Here is a 22,568-nt window from a genome sequence, read left to right as displayed (position 1 = left end):
CCCAGCTCTTTTAAGTTTTATCTTATGCACCCCTCACAACAAGTTATCAAATAAAAGCTAGTATCACTCCCATTTAAGGAAGGAGAAACTGAGGCTTAGAGCAGTTGAATGGCTTGTTTCAGGTTCCGGGTCTCATAAGAGGTGGAGCTGGAACTTGCATTTGGGTCTTTCTGGCTTCACCCTCATGCTCTGATCTGGGACGGGGTTCTTCCCCCTCGCATACCTGCAACCCCTGCCTGAGTCTGATTGCATTCTTTCATCCAGCCTGCTGGTGTTCAGCCCTGGGATCCTACCAGACGCCCTGCAGCTCAGTGACTGGACAGTGTGAATGTCGACCAGGGGTTACAGGACAGCGATGTGACAGGTGTCTCTCAGGAGCCTATGATTTCCCCCACTGCCAAGGTAGGGAAGCCAGTATATTGCTGGAGGGCTGGTTCCTCTTCTGAAGTGTGTGCAGCCAGCCACCCAGAGAAGCCTACAAATCCCCCGCAGACCCACCCCTGGCCACCCCTACATCCTGGTTTCACAGACCTAGTCTGCCTGGTTCCTCCCCAGCTCAAGTCTGGTTTGAAAACATATATATCATATATGTATCCTCAGAGAAATCCAGAAACGATTTTTTTCCTAACTAAAAAGAATGTAAATTTCCATGTGCCATAAATGTGGGTTTCTTGGTTCATATGTCAGTTTTCTGCAGATAGTGTTGTGGCAAAGGTGACTCCTTTGAGCTAAAGTGGGTGTTTGTTGTCTTCTGCCCCGAGGCATCATGCCTTCTCTCGCCCCCAGCTTGTGGTGCTAATGCTGGCAGCACTGTCATGTTTCTAACCACTCCCCTTGCCAGCAGGCTTAGCAGGGCCTTTGCTATGTTTCGGTCCTCTCTCCCTGACCTCCTGTGACCTTCTAGGGGACCATGTCATCGCACTTCAGCCCGGGTGTTGCGCAAGGTGGGTGGGTGGGGTGCACTGGAGTCTATGCAGTTTGGAGAGAGTGCGCTGAGGGGGAGATGAAAACCAAACCTGCAGCTGTGGGACGTGGTTGGTATTCATCCCTCCATTGATATGAGAGATTGAAGGTTGCCCATGTACCATGGCAGAGGGGACAGAAATGAGATGTCTACAAATTTCCCTGAGCTCTTTGGTATGTGCAGCCAGAGAGCAGACCAGTAGCTCCTGACTGTCAGTTTCAGAGGACTCTTGCTACTGTGAAGAGGTGTTTGTGGAAGGCTGACCCAGACTTTCCATCAGGAGAATGTGGTTTCTCAGACCCCTTCCTGCCCCTTGAAGATAGGGCTGACTTCATTTCCTAGACTCTTCCTAACCAGAATCCTCTGGAGACCAGGTTTCCTTGGGGGTGGAAGTTGCAGCAGGCAGTCAGAGGGGGTGCTTGCCTTTTCGAAGGCCTGAAGGTCCCTGGGATGCGAGGGCATCCTGCATGGGTCTGCTCACCTCCATGGGCCTCAGGAGCAGAAGGAAGTGCTGTGGCTGCCGGGCAGAGAAGCTGAGCAGCCACAATCATCCCAGGGCTAGATGACAATGTTTGTGTCCTGGAGAGGAACCCGAGGCTGGGTATAAAAAACAAAGAGCTGAAAGTTTGTGTTGAGTATTAGAGAAAAATGTAGGGTGCAGGAGAACATCAGAAAAGAAAGAGAGGTCAGGGCAGGGTGGCTCATGCCTATAATCCCAGCACTTTGGGAGGCTGAGGTGGGAGGATTGCTTGAGACCAGGAGTTGGAGACCAACCTGGGCAACATAATGAGATCCTGTCTCTAGAAGACATTTTGTAAAATAACCAGACATGGTGGTGCATGCTTGTAGTTCCAGCTCCTCAGGAGGATGGGGTGGGAGGATCAGTTAAGCCCAGGCACTGGAGACTACAGTGAGCTATGATCGTACCACTGCATTCCATCCTGGGAGATAGAGCAAGATCCTGTCTCAAAAAAAAAAGAGAGCATGAGAGAGAGAATGAGAATCACAAGAGGAAGCTGAGGCAAACGGAAACAAAGAGGAAACAAAGTCAATAAGGCTAAGGAACAATTTGTAAGGAAACAAGATTCTATTCTGGATTTATTTAAATGATTTGAAAAACTAGTCTCAGAACAGACTTACCCAGTTCAAACACTGTGTAACTGTAATATTGAAACATTGCAAGATCCCAATTTATTGAAGAGAGATTATATTTGGTTTGTAGTGCTATATGCTAAGTCAGGAAAACAAAACGATTGATTTTATAAATAACTTCAATACAGGTGGGAACAAGGAGGTGTGATAATTAAAGATGTGCTTAGAAATTCTCAAACTTCTTTTAAATGGGCAATTAAAAATCTCTTGGTACAATATTGCCCTCTTCTGGGCAATACTAATGATGGTCAAAATTTTAGAATCTTTCCCTCATATCCTCTTTCATTATCAATTAGAAGTGAACTGCCATGAGTAGACAGGGTAGAGACGTGTTCAGGGGCAAAAGAGGTAATTTGGGGATTAAGTACCATAAATGTCATTCAAGATGCCTGACTATGAATTGCACGTAAAGTCTTTGCCACACATCTATCAAAAATATAAATGCAGCTACACTATTTTTGAAAACAAAACTAATATACATGAAACATCAAAACAAAGAGAAAAGCAAACTACCCGATAATTTAAAAATTTCTAAATCATATTCAGGTTCCAGCAGTGCTTGTGACCCAGCTGGTACCATCGATTCCAATTTGGTAAGTAGACTATAAAAGGATGGTCAATCTGTATTATTCTGATACATATTAAGGAGTAACAGTGTGGACACTTCCTGAAATTAAAATAAGACCCAAGGCTAAATTGCTTAAAGAGGTCAGTGTTCTTTTTCACAGTGGGTATGTGATTTTGTGACTTTTTTTTTTCAAAAACAAAAGAATAAGATTCAGTTAAACTTGTTACTCTGGAGTCTTAGAGTTAAACTCTACGGTAAATTTGTAGGTTACTCAGAGGGTGTTGCCTCTGTGGAGCCCTGCACATAAATCTGGCAAACATAATTAATAATATTGAGAAAATCAGTGGCCAAGGACACGTTAAATAAAATTGACTGTGTACAAAATAATTACAATGTATTTTATATTATTCCAAGCACAATACCATGGTATTCCGAACAATTTTATTTTTATTTATTTCTGTATTTATTTTTTTGAGACAGAGTTTCACTCTTGTTGCTCAGGCTGGAGTGCAGTGGCATGATCTCAGCTCACTGCAACCTCCACCTCCCAGGTTCAAGCGATTCTCCTGCCTCAGCCTCCCGAATAGCTGGGATTACACGCATGCGTCACCATACTCGGCTAATTTTTGTATTTTTAGTAGAGTCGGGGTTCCACCATGTTGGCCAGGCTGGTTTCAAACTCCTAACATCAGGTGATCCACCCACCTCGGCCTCCCAAAGTGCTGGGATTACACGCGTGAGCCACCACACCTGGCCTATTCTGAACAATTTTCTAAGGTAATTTAGACATTGTCTGTCTTCTTGGCCTCCGTGCCTGGAGATGCTGACTTGCAGGCACAGAATGGATAGAGTGAAAGAGGTTCTGCCATCCTTACTATAAGCCTTGATTGACCCAAGGCTGTGAATCTTGCTTATTACAAAAGCACTCTCAGATAAACAATTCTTTACTGATTTTCAACATGTTGAATATTCAGACATTTTTCTTTGTAAATTGGTAGTCTGTGCTGTAACAGTATCAACAGACCCTGACAATGTTATAAATAACTGTGATTTTTAAATTTTCCAATTTCTTTTTAACCACGAATGTGGATTACATGTATAACAAATAAATGAATAAAAATAAACAAAAGCAATTAGCAGACTGTTGAATCAACCCAGTATTTTCCCCCCTGGATACACTTAATTACTTTTCATGATCAAAATACATTTCTGTGACAAGTCTTTGCTCACGCACATTTGAAAACGTGTCTTAATTCCAAGAAGTCAAATGTTTGTTTGATTTTCATTCAAAGGAGTATTGCCAATGCAAGCTTCATGTTGAAGGTCCTATGTGCAGCATCTGCAAACCATTGTATTGGAATCTGGACAAAGAAAATCCCAATGGATGTTCAGGTAGGATTTCTTATATGTCGTAATTTACTACATTGTAATGTCCTCTTAATTTTCTCTGCCTCAGTGACTAAACCCACAAAAGAGCTATTTGTTGAATCACTTCAATTTGACAAGATTCTATGTAATGTTTTTATGTCCCCCCCACCCACTTTTGGCAGAAGTTCTGTCATTTTCAAAATCTCAGCAGGGATTTCTATCCTGTTTCTGTATGTATTTTGTTGTTCGAGAAGGCAGCTACTTAATAAATGGTTTTTATGTCCTTGTTTTTATAATCTACTTTTTCTGGTTTAACCTTAATGTTATTCTTGTATTGAAGCCAGTATAAGGACTTAAAAACACTGAGTTAAGGGTGCTGAATGTAGTGAATAACCTTGAATAGAGTGTATTTTCATGCATGCATATCAGTAATGACCTTGGCATTAGAGTCATTTAAAACTCCCATGATTTTACAGCTTTTGTCATGGAGTAGCCATAAACTAGCCATTACTTTTTGTAGATGGATAGTCTGGATTGGTCTGTTCTGCCAGCTTCAGAAAGCAGTCCAATTTTAGGCCTCGGCAATGCAAACTCTCATTCTGTTGAACCGCGCTGGCAAGGCTGACTGTATACATTGTGTCGCAGGTGTGTAATGTTCCCACAGCCAAGAACTGTCTTTTGTGTCTCCCTGGTTCAAGGATGCTCTCTTATCTCCACAGAATGCCAGTGCCATCAGGCGGGAACAGTGAGTGGAACTGGAGAGTGTAGGCAGGTAAATTGGGCTGAATTTTCATGTGACAACAGCAGAATGTTGTAGCAGCTGCTTGTGGGGTTTCTGGGGGCGTGTGTTAGTACCTCTCTCATCCTGCAGTGCATGGTAATCCTTTCCAGATCCTGGCTACACTGCTTCCTATGATCCAAGAGCCAGTTTTCAATCTTGAAGATTAGTGAATTCTGTAATTGTATCAAATATGGTCACCTGGCTCATTGTTCTACAGGGAGATGGTGACTGTCACTGCAAGTCCCATGTGGGTGGCGATTCCTGTGACACCTGTGAAGATGGATATTTTGCTTTGGAAAAGAGCAATTACTTTGGGTGTCAAGGTAAATAAGTCCAGCGGGCCCTGAGCAAAGCACAGTATTGATGGACAAAGATGGTCCAAATGACATTTCTTCTGAGTTTGTCATCTTTTTTTTTTTTTTTTTTTTTTTTGAGGTAGAGTTTAGCTCTTGTTGCCCAGACTGGAGTTCAATGACCCAATCTTCACTCACCGCAACCTCTGCCTCCCAGGTTCAAGTGGTTCTCCTGCCTCAGCCTCCTGAGTAGCTGGGATTATAGGCATGTGTCACCACGCCTGGCTAATTTTTATATATTTTTAGTAGAGACAGGGTTCTCCATGTTGGTCAGGCTGGTCTTGAACTCCTGACCTCAGGTGATCCACCTACCTTGGCCTCCCAAAGTGCTGGGATTGCTGGTGTGAACCACTGCGCCTGGCTGAGTGTGTTGTTGTCACACAGACTTCCTAATGGAGTGGACCTGAAACATTCTGTCCAGAGAATTTGACCAAACATTCATTACATTGAAACTAGTAAATTGCAAGTGAGGCTGTTTCTGTGTTTCTGCTTCTCTTCTACCAGCACACTGTGGGTTTAATTATAAAAAACATAATTGGGATGGGAGGGCATCTGTTAGTTTTATAAATAACATCAAGATTTGGTAATTTTAAAGATACATAATCAAAAATGCTAGCACCAGATTTTTAGAGATAGTGTTGTGTTAAATAATGAAATTGCAGAAACAGTTGCCCCGCAAGGCTACTCTTGAATCTCCAGCTTGGCCCCTGGTTAGCACCTGGTCTTTACAACAGCACTGTTTCTAAAGTGTGTTTACCCCTGGGCTGCTGTCATTTTTGCACTGACAACAGCATTTGAGCTGGCCTACAGTAGCTGCCTCCAACTTAGAAGCAGACTTTTGGAAAGACACACCATTTTAATTATGTTTTTGTTTTTGGGGTCGAATCCAATTTCCAAGTGCAGACATACTATTTCAGTTTGGGAGTTTCCTAGACCTCAAACACTGGCCAGATAGATGTGGCAGAGGAAGGAAGGCAGGCGTTATGTCACTGGGCTCATTGTTTTCCCTTCTCATAGAGCTGGGGAGGCACTCAGTGTAGAGATGGTTTAAGGGGTAACTGCTGCCATTTCCTGGCTTTCAGGGTGTCAGTGTGACATCGGTGGGGCGCTGTCCTCCGTGTGCAGTGGGGCCTCCGGGGTGTGCCAGTGCCGAGAGCATGTTGTGGGAAAGGCTTGCCAGTGGTGAGTTTTTGGGAGGCTTCTTCCCATGTTTACGGTGTGGAAGACGGTCTTAGACATTCCTGCCTGTGCTACACTCTGGTGAAGAGAGAAACAGCCCTACGGATCAAGGGCAGGGGAAGCTGTCCTGTGTCATTTGAAATCTGGACACTTTTGTGTGAGTTGTTTAAAACAGGAGATCACTTTGCCCATAAGCCTGTTCCACTATGTAGACTCTGGAGCATGTTCACTTGAAAGTTCCCACAAGTACAAAAACCAGGTGGGAAAGACCAGAGCTGGAAGCATGAGGTGGGTTCTCAGGGCCCAACCTCCATGTGCAAGTTGGAGCAGGAGGAGCCCACAGATAGGCCCACTCCAGGGACAGAGCGAATAAGAGGAGGGAGGAACACACACCCAGGTCCCTGGGCCAATAAGAGAGGGAATACAAGGAGTGGTGTCATACACCCAGGTGCTTAGGCCAATAAGAGAGGGAATGAGAGGGGGCAGTGCCACACACTCAGGTGCTTAGGCCAATAAGAGAGGGAATAAGAGGGGGTGGTGTCACACACCCAGGTGCTTAGGCCAATAAGAGAGGGAATAAGAGGGGGTGGTGTCACACACCCAGGTGCTTAGGCCAATAAGAGAGGGAATAAGAGGGGGCAGCGCAACATACCCAGGTGCTTAGGCCAATAAGAGAGGGAATAAGAGGGGGTGGTGCCACACACCCAGATGCTTAGGCCAATAAGAGAGGGAATAAGAGGGGGCAGTGCAACATACCCAGGTGCTTAGGCCAATAAGAGAGGGAATAAGAGGGGGTGGTACCACATACCCAGGTGCCTGGGCTAATAAGGTTCAGTTCCTGTTTCCCCCTTGGGACCCAGGAATGAGGAAGTAGAGAGGCCAAAGTTGTTCCCCAGGGTTGCAGTGGGGGTAGGGCAAAAAAAGTTTAGAAATGGGGAAGACGTGCTTTGTCTCATGCAGAAGAAGGTGACAGTGAACTATAGGAGCAAGGGAGTGAGGTGGAGATTGAGACTGGGGAACTATGGGAACTATGGATGGTATTGTTCTGTCTCTTAAGCCATTATATTTTGCCATTTATAAACATTTTGAAACCATGATGTTTCATCCATGATTTTTCCTCTGTGGTGGGAAGAAAAATAGCTTCTAACTCTCAGGTACTTTCACTACTTGTATTAGCAACAGATTTACAAAGAAATCTTTTATGTCATGAAGGTAAATTGTATTTAGCAAGGTGATTCTCTCTTTTCTCTCAATGTTTCCAACATTTGAATTCTAAAAGTCAGAGCAGGCTGGGAGTGATGGTTGGAAGCTGTAACCCCAGCACTTTGGGAGACCCAGGTGGGACAAATGCTTGAGGCCAGTAGTTTAAGACCAGCCTGAGCAACATAGTGAGATGCCATCTCTACAAAAAAGTACAACTAGGCAGGCACTGTGTCACATGCCTGTAGTCCTACCTGTCCAGGAGCCTGAGGCAGGAGGATAGTTTGAGCCCAGGAGTTTGAGGCTGCAGTAAGCTATGATTGTACCACTGTACTCCAGCCTGGGTAACAGAGCAAGACCCTGTCTCTAATCATCTAATCAAAAAAAAAAAAAAAAAAAAAAAAGCAACCCAACTGCACTTTCCCTCAGTCTTCCTAATTGGCTGTCACCATGGGGGATTGGAGTAAAAGATTTGTGAAGAAGGCACATCTGTAGGTTTGTTTTCCTGAAGAGCAGTGAGCCTCACCATGGACCAGAAGAGCTTTGTAAATACCTGCATAAAACGTTTTCCTGGCTCACGCCTGTAATCCCAGCACTTTAGGAAGCCCAGGCAGGTGGATCACCTGAGGTCAGGAGTTCCAGACCAGCCTGGCCATCATGGTGAAACCCCATCTTAAAATAAATAAATAAATAAATAAATAAATATTGTGATAATAAATGTAATATATGTCCAGTGAACAAATTTTAGTAAGTTAATCAAAGTAAAAAGACAAAGAAAAATCTTCATTTCACTACCCAGAGATAACCCCTTTTTAATATTTTTGGTGTATTTTTTTCAAGACCTTGTCTATGAATTAAAAATTAGCATTCTACTTTTTCACATAATTCACATTCATTTCTTCACATTATAACATAAATATTTCCTATTATCATTAGTCTTCACATTTTAAATGGTCATTATTTTTTATGATTTATTTCATAATTGTACATTTATGTTCTTTCCAAATCTTCATTGTTTTAAACTTTCTTTTATGTTAATTCTTTGACTATCTACAAAATCATTCTTTAGAACAGATTCCTGGAGGTAGAATTACTGAGTCAATGTGAATGAACATTTTTAAAGATCTTTGTAAATTGCTTCCAGAAAAGTTGTAAGCATTCCTAATTCTATCTGCAGTATAGGAACATGGCCTTTTATTTCCTTTAACAAATTGATCTTTATGGCATTAAACCCACTAAATCCAGCTTGTGACTGGATTGGCAAAGTGTTTTTTTTTTTTTGAGAACTTTAAGTAGTTTGTTAAATGTCACACAATGTTGGAATATTTTGGATACTTCTCTGTGCCTACCACAGTTGAACTCTTGAAAAGAATCATTAGTAGGCATACAGTTTAAGAGAAAACAAAGCATAGAAGAGCCATTCTAATGATTAAAAAAATACATATAGAAAAAAATATATCTTGTAAATTTAGCATATGAAATATTTTATGTCATGTTCACCATTATACCTATGGTGCTTAGCAAGAGTGCCTAGCACATATATGTTAATATTCATGTAATGAGTGAATGAGTATATGAATGAATGAGTGATTAAATAAATAAATAAATGGTAACCTAATCTGACTTTGCTAAATTGCTGGGAACTATTTAGAACATAATAAAGGATGCTACCACTATGGTTTGTGCTAAATGATTTTCTCATCTTAATGCTTGGAATTAGGTGTGGAGTGTTTTATGTGAATGTTTATGTGAGTGAAAGCAGTAATTTAGAGAAAGAACAGGAGATCTCTCATTTGTCCTCTATTTAATGTTCTCTGTCAATGTGGTGGAGTTCTTTCAGTAGTGACTATTGTGATTAAAGGATGTTCAGGTGATCCATGGACCTAACTTTCTGTATGTGTTTATGTGTTTATTTTTTATTTATAAAAGGCCTGAAGACAACTACTATTTCCCAGATTTGTATCATATGAAGTATGAGATTGAAGACGGCACCACCCCTAATGGGAGAGATCTTCGGTTTGGATTTGATCCCCTGGCATTTCCTGAGTTTAGCTGGAGAGGATATACCCAGATGACCTCAGTACAGGTATGCAACCCATAGTAAGCATCAGGCCTAGTAGCCCAGATCCTTCCTCACAGCAGTCTCAGTGAGCCCCCTGAAAGGTGACCTGTTCCCAGAACTGATTCCAGGGTTCTTTTTCTCCATATTATGGGCTGGCAGTGGAGTTTAGGTTAAACCTGGGGTTTGGGGTAGGGCTGTATATTAACTGATAAGTATATATGTGTATTTCATAGTTCAGTGTTACTTTAATTTGATTGCCAAATCAGAAAATTAGGAATTACAGAAAAACAGTGTTTATCTCTGGAGGATTTTTATGAGAAGAGGGAAGTTTTCTAAATGACTTTAGGCTATACTAGAATGTGAGGGACAGTTTTCTTTAAAGCCATTTGTGGAAAACAAAAATGAGTTGGTTTAAGGAATTCCCTTAAAGCTAGTGTTCCTAACTTTTGGCTGATTTTTTTTAAACTTTGAATTGCTATGTACATAGAAGCTAAGATAAATGATGAGGGTTAGTTAGTGCTATTTCATTTTTTCCCCATATTTCTCTTTCCTTCATTCTTCTCTACTGTATCCATCTATCTTGGCTTTGATTAGAATGAGTAAGGGAATTTACACATTCTTCATTTACCTTCAGAACTTATACGTCTTGCTACTTATAACTAAAAAATTCTGTAGGCCGGGCACAATGGCTCACGCCTGTAATCCCAGCACTTTGGGAGGCTGAGGCAGGTGGATCACCTGAGGTCGGGAGTTTGAGACCAGTCTGACCAACATGCAGAAACCTCGTTTTTACTAAAAATACAAAATTAGGCGGGCATGGTGGCACATACCTGTAATCTCAGCTACTCAGGAGGCTGAGGCAGAAGAATCGCTTGAACCCAGGAGGTGGAGGTTGCAGTGAGCCGAGATCGCACCACTGCACTCCAGCCTGGCAACAAGAGCAAAACTCTGACAAAAACAAAAAAAATTCTGTATAGATACAGTCATTGCATAGTTTTGTCCTCAGAATTTCTTTTTGAGGTTGATTTCTACGAACTGTTTCTCAGTGGAGAAATTTAGAATATGAGAAGTAAATTGACAATCATAGTAATACAATATCTGTCCTTAGCAGATCCAAGACTGGTACTTGCTGTTGCTACCTCAAGTCAGCCTGTAGAGAAGCTGGGACAGGACCACAGTTCTCTCGGACCGCCCCGCCCCCCTCGCTCCCACACTGATTCTAACGCTGCTTTTTGCCTGGCCAAAGTCCCCTATCCAAGCTGCCTTTCCAAAATAGTACCTAGGATCTTAAGACGCTTCACTCTTCCCCCCTACTCCCCAAATACAGTTATTTAATTTCTTTATTTCCCTGATATTACTTCATTATTAAGTAAAAAAGCAATAAATTCCATTGAGCCATAATAGGATGTGAATGACTGACAACCCAAGCAAAATGTATACCTTCTCACCAGTGCTTACAGTTTGAAAGAATAGCTGGTGGACACAAAGGAAGTCATCTCTAATGACACATTTTCTGAGAAAGTTATTTTGGTCAGAGGACCTTGGTGGTGTCCCCAGGATCACCACTTACTTCACTTTGCTCCTAATACATTTTTGCATATTTATTTTCCATTTGAAACTAACACTTCGAGATGAATTCAGACAAATTGTGAGGGTCAGCAGGAGTTCCTCAGTGTGGGTAACCTATAGCTCCTGCTTCCAGAGCAAGTGATTCTAAGCAAAATCAGTCTTTATTGTCACCAATATCTCCCTTAACAGATATTCCCTTCCTTTTAACCAAAGGAGTTGGAGGAAAGACCAACAGAACTGCTGATTTGGGAATTTCCAAGTTTCATGAAGTTTCCTTGGGCCACAGCCTAACTGGACATATAGTCAGTGGTTCAGAATTAAAATAGTCTACTCTTTCCTCCAAGAGCCCAGGCTCCACAATGTTTACGGAATATTGTGTGAGCCCAAGCCCTGGGAACCACAGGACCCCTCCTCTAGGTTGAAAAGCCATCATTTCCCTTGCGTATTTTAGTTACATCCAGATGTTACCATTATTGTATTTGGCGTCTTTAACCTTTCCCTGGCCACCATTGGTTTCTGTGACCATTTAGACTTTATGTATGTGAAGCGCACTCTGAAGCAGTCTCTCTCTGGGTGTGAAGTAATACACTCTCCTTTCCTTCTCTTCTGCCTTTTTATTTTTCCTAGCCAGTGGTGGTTGCTCCGTCACTGTGGCTTTCTTAAACTAGTCCATCTAATACTCCGCTCTGTCTGCCTGATCACAAAAAGGTCAAAAGAGGATCTCAGTTGCTGAGGGAGTGCGTTTTCACTGTAATTTTGATTGTAAGTGATTTTAATTCATTGTTAGGTTTGCCTGTTTCCATCTTTCACAAGTTATTCGGTGCTTGTTGACTGAGTGTGAGAGAGTGTGTGTGTGTGTGTTTGTACATTACAAGTTCAGTGGTGACGCTAGAATAGAATAAAGTCACTGTTTGGCTATATGTCTTTTAACCTTTTTTTTTTTGGCTTTATGGCCTTTCGGTGTTTTTCAGAATGATGTAAGAATAACATTGGGTGTGGAGGAGTCAAATCACTCCTTGTTTCGAGTTATTCTGAGATACGTTAACCCTGGAACTGAAGCAGTATCTGGTCATATAACTATTTATCCATCCTGGGGTGAGGCAAGTAGGTGAAATTTCAAGCCTCTTTTCAATTAAGAAATAAGTAGTGAAACACTTTCTCTGATTTTCACAAAGTTGATCACCCTTAGAAGATGTCAAGCCTGGCTCACGGTCTGGTTAGACAGTTCTCTAGGTACCCTGTCATTTATTACCGTTCATTCTCTAAACAAGCACTTACGTTTTGCTATTAAATTTGTCACTAACTCTCATTTTAAAAATAGATATAACAACCTGTGTACCTTGGCTGAACCCCATGGGTTATGATGTCTTCACTGAGCAGAGCTAATTCATAACTCATTCACGGTGAAGTGGGTGTCACCTTTTTGGTGTTACCTGAGAGATTTTGGCCTGCCGCCCTAAATTCTTCCATTGTTTCAAACCAACCAAATAGTCAGAGGAGAAATGGGTAAGGATGGGGATTTTTCCTATGAATTCTGTGAAGTACAAAGCCCAAAAGAGCTCCAGGAGGGAGGTGCAAACCTGACTCAGGGGCGAGAAATTCCCGAGGGCAGAGGGACAAACGAAGAGAGCGCAGCCTCGCCACAGGCAGAGAGAAGTCCTGGAGGTGTGTTCTTCAAGGTATGAGGGCTTCTACCTGTCCTGGAAACAGATTCCAAGAAGCATTTGGAATTTTACAAGGACACAAAATGGCACCAATGGAAATCTAATTTAGGATCAAGACGTATACCATCTTTGCTAAGTGTCCACGGTTCATTCAGAATGAGGGAAGAAATGATGGCATTTCCAAGTTGTGTCAGCCCAGCTTGCGTGGCTGGAGGTTGATTAACCCATAGAAAGAACTAGCAGGCTTACTTCGTCATTTACGAGTACCTTAGCACCCATTTCCTCACATCATAAGAACTTTGCAAACGGAAGAGAGTTGAAGAGAAAACAGAGCTGAGAGGTTTAGTAAACTACCAGGCACAGCTGGATGTTTGTAGACAAAGTCTTCAGACTCCAAACTCTTAACAGGCCCCTCTGCCTCCTACATGACAATAACAGCAGTAGTTTGCCCTCTGTTAACTCAGATAGTTGGAATACATTTTGCTTTGTTTCCTTGTCCTCCCGGACACCTTTCCCCTAAGTCTGAGTTGGGAGCCCCAGTTATATTATGTCTCGTGGTAACGTGTGCCTCCTCCCAAATACCACTGTCCAGACTGTGCCACATTCTCCACGTTCTTCTGTCTGCTGTTCGTTATTCCTCACTTCTCCTGTCCTCACCAGCAGGGAGCAGAGGCCCTGCTTACTGTGTTTACTGCCTTGTCACCAGAACTTACTTCCAAGCCTGGCACATAGTAGGCCCCCATCAATTTTTGTAGCACAAGAGTGGACACAAGGGTTTGGAGAAGATAATTCTTTGGAAGAAAAAGTGTCAGTTGAACTCAGATGCAACAGTTTATTTCTTGCTGAATCTCTTGCAGAAGATCCTCCTTTTGTTTAATGCAGAAGAAAATGTATTTTGTCCTGAAAACAGAGAGTGAAGCTTTTTCTTATGCGTGTTCATTAATAAAAATTAAAATGTAAAAATCACATGTGCTATAGTCCCAGCTACTTGGGATGCTGAAGTGGGAGTACTGTTAGAGCTCAGGAGTCTGAGGCTATCAGGAGCTATGATTGCACCTGTGAATAAGCACTGCACTCCAGCCTGGGCAACATAGTGAGATGCTGGCTTTAAAAAAAATCACGTACAAACAAAAATGGAAAAAATAATTTAGTAGCTAATGTAATATATTGAACACTTACTATACGCAAGGAACTTTCCTAAACTGTTTATGAGTATTAATATATTAATAAGTTAAACAGTTATTCATAATCCCAGTGTAGATAGCATTGCTAACATCTTAACAATATCCTTCTAGCCTATTTAATACATATGCATTTGCTTAGTACAATTTTTAAAGATAAGATCAGTAAATCTGATCAGTACATATCATCTTAAACTGTTTGAGACGTAAACTGAATGTTCAAAACTCAGTATCTAAAATCGTAACACTGACTGATAGAAAAAGGCCTTAAGCAGTTCTTTGTATTTCTGATAGGTGCTGCTCAAAGCAAAGAGATCATCTTCCTGCCGAGTAAGGAGCCAGCCTTTGTCACTGTCCCCGGAAATGGTTTTGCAGACCCATTTTCAATCACCCCAGGAATATGGGTTGCTTGTATTAAGGCAGAAGGAGTCCTTCTGGTAAGACTTAGTTCTGAATGGAGAGCTCTTGTGGGATTTTTCCTACCTCAGAAATGGTTCCATCCAAGACTGTAACCCACAGCAATCATAAAATATCAAAATCATTGGTGGTTTTAGAGAGGAATTATTCAGCCCCAGCCTGAGGAAGCTGTGGTGACATTTGCCATCAAATGACATAGGAACCAACTTGAAGTATCTTTTGTATCCTTCCAGCTAGCTTCTCTTGGACAAAAATATATATATATATATATAAAACGTCTCATGAAGACTCTTAAGTTATCAGAACAAATTCAAAGCCATCATGAGCATGTGGCTTCACCCTTCCAAAGCTTGTTTGGGATTTTCCAGCATGAGTCAGAAGTATATCTGAAAAAAATAAGCCTGTCTGGAGATTGTGTAGAACCAAGTAAGAAGAACCTAGAAGACAAGAAGATAGGAATTTCAGGAAAGTTCTTGAGGGTGGAAAGAGAAGCAAGAGGTTACAGGAGCCACTGCTTCTCCTGACACTCTCTCCGCTCTCTTCTGCGTTAAACCTAACGCAGGTTTATTCTCACCAAACAGATTGCCTACAACAGAGAACTCTTTATTCGGGAAAGGCTATGTCTGCAAACACCTAATAGAATAGCCAGAGAAGCCATGGGGAGTTGGAAGGTGAAACCTGCTCTCAGACAGCCCTCTTTCTATGTGCTTTAAGGTCTCCTTTGCTTCCTAGCAAGGTCTTTTCAAAATAAAGTCCTAGGGAAAAGCTTGGTTCATGTTCCCAGAGTGGAAAACATAAAGCTTTTCCTTCTGGCACAACCCTGTTTATTGACCATGGTAGCAAATCTTAGGCGAGTCCCTTAATTCGAATCCTGCCTCTTCCAATCCTGCTAGTTGCTTCTTCCACACAGCAGGGAAAATACTGATCTTAATAGTTCCTTCTAAATCTGGGATCTTACAAGGATAACATGAAGGTTTGCGCCATCCATTCAAGACAGCAAAGGAAGATCAGGAGGTCTCTGTTCTCCTTGTATCTTCTTAGTAGGAAGCTTTATTGCTTAAAAAAAAAAGTTCAAGAATATTTCACAGATGGTAGGAATGAGGCAGAGGAAAGTTCCATTGATATCAGTAATGGGTACAAAGTTGGACACATGGAAAGTAAAAGTTCATTATACAAGTTACTATTTGGACATGGAAGATGTCTAATGACATTTAGTCTGTGCAGTTGTGTAGTAATTCATATGTATGCCTCCATATTATAATCCCATCATCTCTAAAAATATCTTATGGGGTGTCTATTATCAGTCTTCACTGTTGTAGTACCTGTGAGAGTATAAAGTCATGAGGAGAGAGGAGATATGGTCCCAGCCTCAGCGAACTTACTAATAGAACAGTAACCATTTTAAAATTTCAACTTACTGAGTCCCCTGAGCCACAATCTCCTACTTTTCCCTCCTATACATTTCTCTCTGAGGAGAGAAAAAGCCTTGTGGTGTGTGTATGAGCTCTTCGCAGTTGAGGCAACATTCCCTCCCGTCTTCCCTCTGTAGATGCGCGCTGCTGCCAGAACGGCTGGGGGCTGTCAATCATCCACATCCCAGAAGCCTGTAGCTCTGCTCTTCCCGGAAGAGCTGCTTAGCTGAATTTATGCTGTGGGCTTCGTTTGGCACACTCAGTGGAACATGTTCTTCCTCTCATTTCTTGGGACAGGCAGTAGGCCAGTTCCATTCTGTGAATCACCAACATCACAAGGCATCACTTTTGATACCATGCCGTTTGAGCGTTACTCGGGTGTGGGATTAGAAAATGATCCACATTCAGTGTTCTGCACTGGTGAAGGCAATCAGCATTTCCACAGAACATCACATCAATTGACAATGTATAATCTTTGTTAATTTGTGAATTTATAAACAACCCAGGAGAGACAGTAAAATTTCTCCTGAAACTTGAAGAATAAAAATGTTCACACTGACAAGTTTCTCTCTGATACATAAAGAATCTTCGATCAGTGGTTCTTTGTGTTTTGGTGGGTCAGGATGGAGAACAAAGCGGTTGATATGGAGAGTTTAGTGACTTCAGCTTGTTATTATTGATTTAACTAGCATGTTTGATTATTTTAGAGCCAAAGCAGGGCTACCATCAAAATGAGTGATTCTCCTTTTGCTCTTTATTTACTAGGATTACCTGGTACTCCTCCCCAGGGACTACTATGAAGCCTCTGTGCTGCAGCTGCCGGTCACAGAACCATGTGCCTACTCAGGATCTCCCCAGGAAAAGTCAGTATGGGGCAGAAGGTGCAGCCACATCATTGGGGTCCTCTAAATTAGGAGCCTTTAATGCAAACTTTCATGAGGTGTCTCAGGACCACTCCAGCAGCACGATGCTTAGGAAAATTAGTTGTGATCTTCCTCTGTGTCTTACTTGTGACCTTCAAATAAGAGTCACAAAGCACTTTGCACACCATAGCTGGCTTAGTTAGGAGTGGCTACCACCCTTGAGCATATGGGAATGTTGGCACATGCCCAAGTAAATGCCCTCAAGGTCAGTCCTGCATCTGGTGAGAGGAAGAGCTTAATGTAGAACCCAGGTTTGTGGACCTTTGTTTCTTCTCTTCCCCATGTAGATGAAAATTTATTGCTTAATTATTGTAGCAGATGCTTAATAAGAGTTTGTTGAAGGATGATGAATGAATGAGTGAACTGAATGACTAAGAGTCTTTGGGGATGTACTTTGATATTCCGTTTGATGTTTTCACTTGTAACTATTGATTTTGTTGTTGTTGCTGTTGTTGTTGAAGTTGCTTGCTCTACCAGCATTTGCCAGTGACCAGGTTCCCCTGTACCCTGGCTTGTGAGGCCAGACACTTCCTGCTTGATGGGGAGCCAAGACCCGTGGCAGTGACGCAGCCCACACCTGCACACCCCGTCATGGTGGAACTCAGTGGAAGAGAGGTGGGGGAGCCTTTTATTTATTATCAAAGTTATTACTACCTCCCCACCTGTGTCTGCTGAAAACACTTGGCCACAGTTGCTCCTCAAACCTAGGGGAAGCTGGAAGAATTTCTCGGAAGTGTTTATCAACATCTGCTGAGCTGTCTGATTGGGGTGGGGCTGGGTGGTACACTACATGGAGCCATGGTCAGGTTGTTCTTTGAGCACTTTCTAGACATGGTGGGGGATGTGGGCAGCCATAGAAACCTTTCTTTTTGATTATCTGGATTTAGAAGGGGGCCTCCTGTTCTCCCTGATTCAGGTCAAGATTTCTCTTAAAAGACAGATGAGACTCAATCCAGTAAGCCTGCAGAAATAACACAGCTTACCCTAAAAGGATACCACACTTACTCACTGTTCAACCTAATAGCTGAATTCCTTGAGCTCAGAATCCGGAACTTCTACACCCCAGGGCGCCTACCTCATGGCGTGGAGGACAGGTTACTACAGGTCTTGGTATTACTTTTCTTCCAGGAGTTCTTCAAACTTCAGAACCAAATTTAAGATCATACTGATTTAAGATTTGAGTTAGAGCTATAGGATATCAACCATAACAATAAGAACACACAACACAACACTTCAAAATAAAGACACTGAAAAAAACTTCCTTGACTATATTTTTATTATTTGCTTTCTATAACATCTCTGTTTTATCCTTTTGAGGAAAATATTCATTTGGAGGATGAAGATATATGTGGAATTAATTGTAACTGAACATTTAGATGTGTACATTTTTGTAAACTACATTTCTATCATTTTGAAGGTAGCAGTTAAAGGGTTTAAGTATATTTCTTAAGTAAAGTCTTCATTTTATTAGAATTTTCATTCTGCAAAATAATATGTCCCTGTCATAACAAGTAAAACAATATAGATATGCATAAAAAACCTAAATGATCTTCCCTCTTCTCCATTCTAAGTTCGATGTATCCCTCCCTACCCATGCTATGTGTGTATATACACATACATGTATATAGGTATGGGTTTATACATATATACATAAAAATGCACATACACACACACACATATATATATACAGATATATGTATGTGTATGTGTGTGTGTATGTGTGTTTGTGTGTTCCTTAGACAACAGGATGTACAGTTGAAAAGGGCTAACCCCCAGGAAGTGATGCTGGTGATTCATCAAGGAGGTTCTAACCTCTGATTTAACCCAGAGCTACAGCACAGAGCTAGTCAGCAGGACCTCAAGACTCTTTTACAACACAGAAATATTTTATTTCACTATCTCTAATTTAGAAGTTCTCCAGCTTATTGATTCAGTTTAATTTATACTTTTAAAATGTTCCTGTTGGCTGTTTATCATATTTACTTTTTCTTGTCTTTTCTGCCAGTTTTTGTTTCAAAACTTCATGTACTTGTAAGTGGAAGTTACTCCTTCATTTATCTTTTTAGTATCCTAAAGGCCTTGGAGCCAGGTGTATTTCAGAATTCAGAATTTTTAAGATTTGAGAAAAGATAACATCTCCAGTGAGGTATAGGATAATATCCCATAATCAAACAGGTTAATATTTCTTCAGTGAAAAGCATGAATAGGCTTACCTAATGAGACACATACTGACTATATACATAGACTTATATCAGTTTAGGTCAGACTTTCCCAGCAAATAATCGTTGGTTAGGGTAGGTTTGACACCAAAACAGTTACAAAACCTATTTTCTTTTCAGAGTTTGGAGATGTCAGATCATGGACCAGTATATTTAAAGTCTTTGTCAGATTATCCCATAAAATTCATCTCATCTGAAGTGAACTCGTCTTCTGATTGATGATTTTGTTACCTGTTTTTCTTAATATTCTATTTCTTTATGTGTTTTGAAATTTTGTTTACAGGCTTATTGGGTTATTTTGAATGAGAGGTTTTTATCCTCTCCTTCTTTCACATCTGTTTCAGCCTGGTAGTTTTGCACTGTCTAACCTGTCCACTGGCTCCTTAGCCCAGGAGCAGGCATTACAGTGTGCCTTCTCTATTGTTGTGACATTGAAGACAGCACAGATTCAGACACTGACCCCATGAATGACTTAGCTCAGTTCTTGATCATGAGGCCATATATTTGAGTTTTGGTTCCCAATACTGTAGCTTCTTTTAAAAATGTATTTATTTTTATATATTTAGGGGTGTAAATGTAGGTTTCTTTTCTTTTCTTTCTTTCTTTTTTTTTTTTTTGTTGTTGTTGTTGTTGAGACAGAGTCTCGCTCTTGTTGCCCAGGCTGGAGAGCAGTGGTGGAATCTCGGCTCACCACAACCTCCACCTCCTGTGTTCAACTGATTCCCCTGCCTCAGCCTTCTGAGTAGCTGGAATTACAGGCATGTACCACCATGCCTAGCTAATTTTGTATTTTTTAGTAGAGACAGGGTTTCTCCATGTTGGTCAGGCTGGTCTCGAACTCCCAACCTCAGGTGATCCGCCTGCCTCTGCCTCCCAAAATGCTGGGATTACAGGGATGAGCCACCACGCCTGGAGAAGTACAGGTTTCTTACATGCATATATAACATAGTGGTGAAGTCTGGGTTTCTAGTGTACCCATCACCCAAATAGTGAACATTGTACCTAATAGTTCTTCAACACTTACCCCCTCTCATCCTCCCACCTTTCATAGTCTCCAGTGTCTGTTATTGAACTCTGAATGTCCATAAGTACCCATCATTTAGCTCCCATTTATAAGTGAGAACATGCAGCTTCTCATATCCATAACTCAGGAGGCAGATTGGAAGCAATTTTTAAGCTTCTCTTTTAATGTGAACATCTTTATCTTCAAAAGATGTGCCTGGATCTGGCCACCGTCTCTTACGGTGCATGTTTTGTTGTTTGTTTACTCTGCCTGAGCTGAACTGCTGACCAAAATAACCTGCTTCCAGACCTGGAGGACAACAGGCTTGTGACTTCGGTCCCATTTGGGGTTTTTCTTTAACTTACGTTTTATCACATATTTACTCTTGATTCCAAATATATCTTTTTATTTTTCTTTTAAAGTGTTTTATCCAGAGTTGCTGTCTCTTGGAGCAGAAGGGGTATAGCAAATGTGAATTCTCTGTGCCATCTGAACCAGAAGTCACCCATCTTTAAAAAATGCTAACCTATTTTTATTAAAATCCTCCTCCTCTCTCCCGCAACTCAGTCACTGCACCATACTCCTCCCTTTCAAAACAAAACTCCTCCAAAGTATTGTCTACACTCTCCGTTTCTAATTCTTTATACCCCACTCACATCTCAACCCACTACAGTCTGGCTTTCACCTCCCACTCCATTAAATTTTGTTTGCCAGGTTTCCAATGAGATTTTTGTCACTAAATCTGATGGATATGGTTCAGTCCTCATCTGTTTAACATCTTGGCAGCTTTCAATGCCTGATGGACACTCCCTGCAAACTGTCTCTTGTTTTTGATAATTTAAGAGCTGTCTTAATAATTTAAAAATTATCGACAACCTGATTTTCTTTCTACCTCTCTCATCACTTCCTCAAAATACCATTTGCAGGCTTATCCTCCTCTGTCTAGTCATTAAGTGTTAGAATTTGTCAAGGCTCAGTCCTAGGCCTTATTACTCTATGTTCTGTCTCAAGGAGTCTCATCTATGGCAATTGTATCAGACCCACCTCCACACGATACCTCCCATGTTGGTATGCCTCGTCATACCTCTGCTTTTATGTGCAGACCAGCAAGTCTGCCTTCCTTCCTAACATCGCCTCTTTGATGTTTCAAAGCAATCTCAAATTCCGTTTCAGTATTCCCCACCTAAGTTAATGCCACTACCATCCATCTAATTGCATTCTTAGGGTCATTTAGGACTTCTCCCATTCTTTCCTCCACCCAAACCGATCCATCCATGAGTATGCATCCCGAACTTTTCTTGGCATTCTCCTTCTTTCTCTCTTGTCCAGCATACAATCATTTTTATGAGAATCTCTGTAGAAGCCTCCTAATTAGCCCACCCACATCTGCTCTGCCCATTGCACCTCTCGATCTATTCTCCAGACTATAGCCAGCACTCACGTTCTGATGGGAATATTTGATCAACACTTGTTGCTCTTAGGATAGAGACAAAGATTTTAATGTGGCTTATATGGCTGCCCTTTCTACCTCCCAGTTTTGTTATACCCGCTCCTGCTCTCTGTTGCTGTTCCTCTGACCTACCTTCAGTCTCTTGGGCTTGCATTATATGGGACCCTACAGCGTTCTATGTTGTATGTAGCCTCCTACTGTAAGCCGTTCCCTCTACCGAAACACTCTTCTTTCCCTATGGCCTGATTGTCTTCTCCTCGTCCTCCACACTCACCTAAGTTGCTGCTTCTTCAAGGAAGCCTTCCCTTCTCCCTCATCTCCTCGACTAGCTCAGGCCTCTGTCTTATGCCTCTGCAGAACGTTTGTCACGTGTAGTTTTATGCTGTATTTGTCTAGTTATCTGAAATTACTTGATTCAAGTCTGTCTGAGGGAATGTCTGTCTTGCCTCCAATTGTATGCCTATCACCTGGCTGGTGGGCTGGCATAGCGTAGGTATTCAGTAATATTTTGCTGACCAAATCATTTGAATCCTCATTTTGTCATCAGACATGTTACTTATCCCTTTTAGTTTTGTATCTGCAACAGATTTGATAAACCCACCTTCTACGTCATTATCCTGAAACACTAATAACTAGTAGAGGTCAGTTCTGTGCCACAGAACCAGAAATATTCCTCCAGTTTGACACTGATTCCATTTAAGTTCCTTTTGTAAAGATAAACGATACACATAAATAATCACAACAGCAAACAGTAAAGTTTCTGTTTGCCATCTTTTATATCTTTTATCTGAGTTTCTCAAACCTGACATTTCCCATCAAATGTACCTTAAATTCCTCAAACAAGTCTTCCAAAAAGTAATCCATAAAATTTAGAGTGGAAAGAGTAGCAGAAATTTATAATAGAGTACAAGATAGAACTTGCAGCCAGTAATAACTTCTGGGAGAAAACCTGACACCTCGTCGACCTGTGAGTGCTTTGTGGTGGGGTAGTGACGGTCAAGCTCTTGTGTGGAGATGCCCAGGGGTGAAATGCTGGCAATAACCGCTCCACATGGTGCAGCGGCAGAGCCGCGTTTCCCTCTGTAACATAGACTCAAAACTGG

At 41.6% G+C, this 22,568-nt stretch overlaps 2 protein-coding genes across 3 annotated transcripts in view; both read left to right on the top strand.

The window, feature by feature from the left end:
* Nucleotides 1–11,900, top strand: part of LOC135276068 (laminin subunit alpha-3-like) — a 43,634-nt gene extending 31,734 nt beyond the window's left edge. The window contains exons 3-8 of the mRNA XM_064379332.1: nucleotides 3,977–4,076; nucleotides 4,772–4,824; nucleotides 5,051–5,156; nucleotides 6,269–6,368; nucleotides 9,495–9,651; nucleotides 10,739–11,900. Coding sequence (XP_064235402.1) covers nucleotides 3,977–4,076; nucleotides 4,772–4,824; nucleotides 5,051–5,156; nucleotides 6,269–6,368; nucleotides 9,495–9,651; nucleotides 10,739–10,783 — 561 coding nt within the window. The 3' untranslated portion in view covers nucleotides 10,784–11,900. The remainder of the gene's footprint in view (nucleotides 1–3,976; nucleotides 4,077–4,771; nucleotides 4,825–5,050; nucleotides 5,157–6,268; nucleotides 6,369–9,494; nucleotides 9,652–10,738) is intronic.
* A 5,237-nt stretch (nucleotides 11,901–17,137) lies between these two features.
* LOC105712112 (laminin subunit alpha-3-like) overlaps nucleotides 17,138–22,568 on the top strand; it is a 33,511-nt gene continuing 28,080 nt past the window's right edge. For both annotated transcript variants that reach the window (XM_064379330.1, XM_064379329.1), the window contains exon 1: nucleotides 17,138–17,408. In XM_064379330.1, the coding sequence (XP_064235400.1) occupies nucleotides 17,385–17,408 (24 nt within the window). In that variant the 5' untranslated portion in view covers nucleotides 17,138–17,384. The remainder of the gene's footprint in view (nucleotides 17,409–22,568) is intronic.

The sequence above is a fragment of the Aotus nancymaae genome, unplaced genomic scaffold (assembly GCF_030222135.1).
Source record: "Aotus nancymaae isolate 86718 unplaced genomic scaffold, 86718_ANA_hifiasm-v0.15.2.pri h1tg000020l, whole genome shotgun sequence".
Lineage (NCBI taxonomy): Eukaryota > Metazoa > Chordata > Mammalia > Primates > Aotidae > Aotus > Aotus nancymaae.
This window is presented reverse-complemented; position numbering and strand designations above follow the sequence as displayed.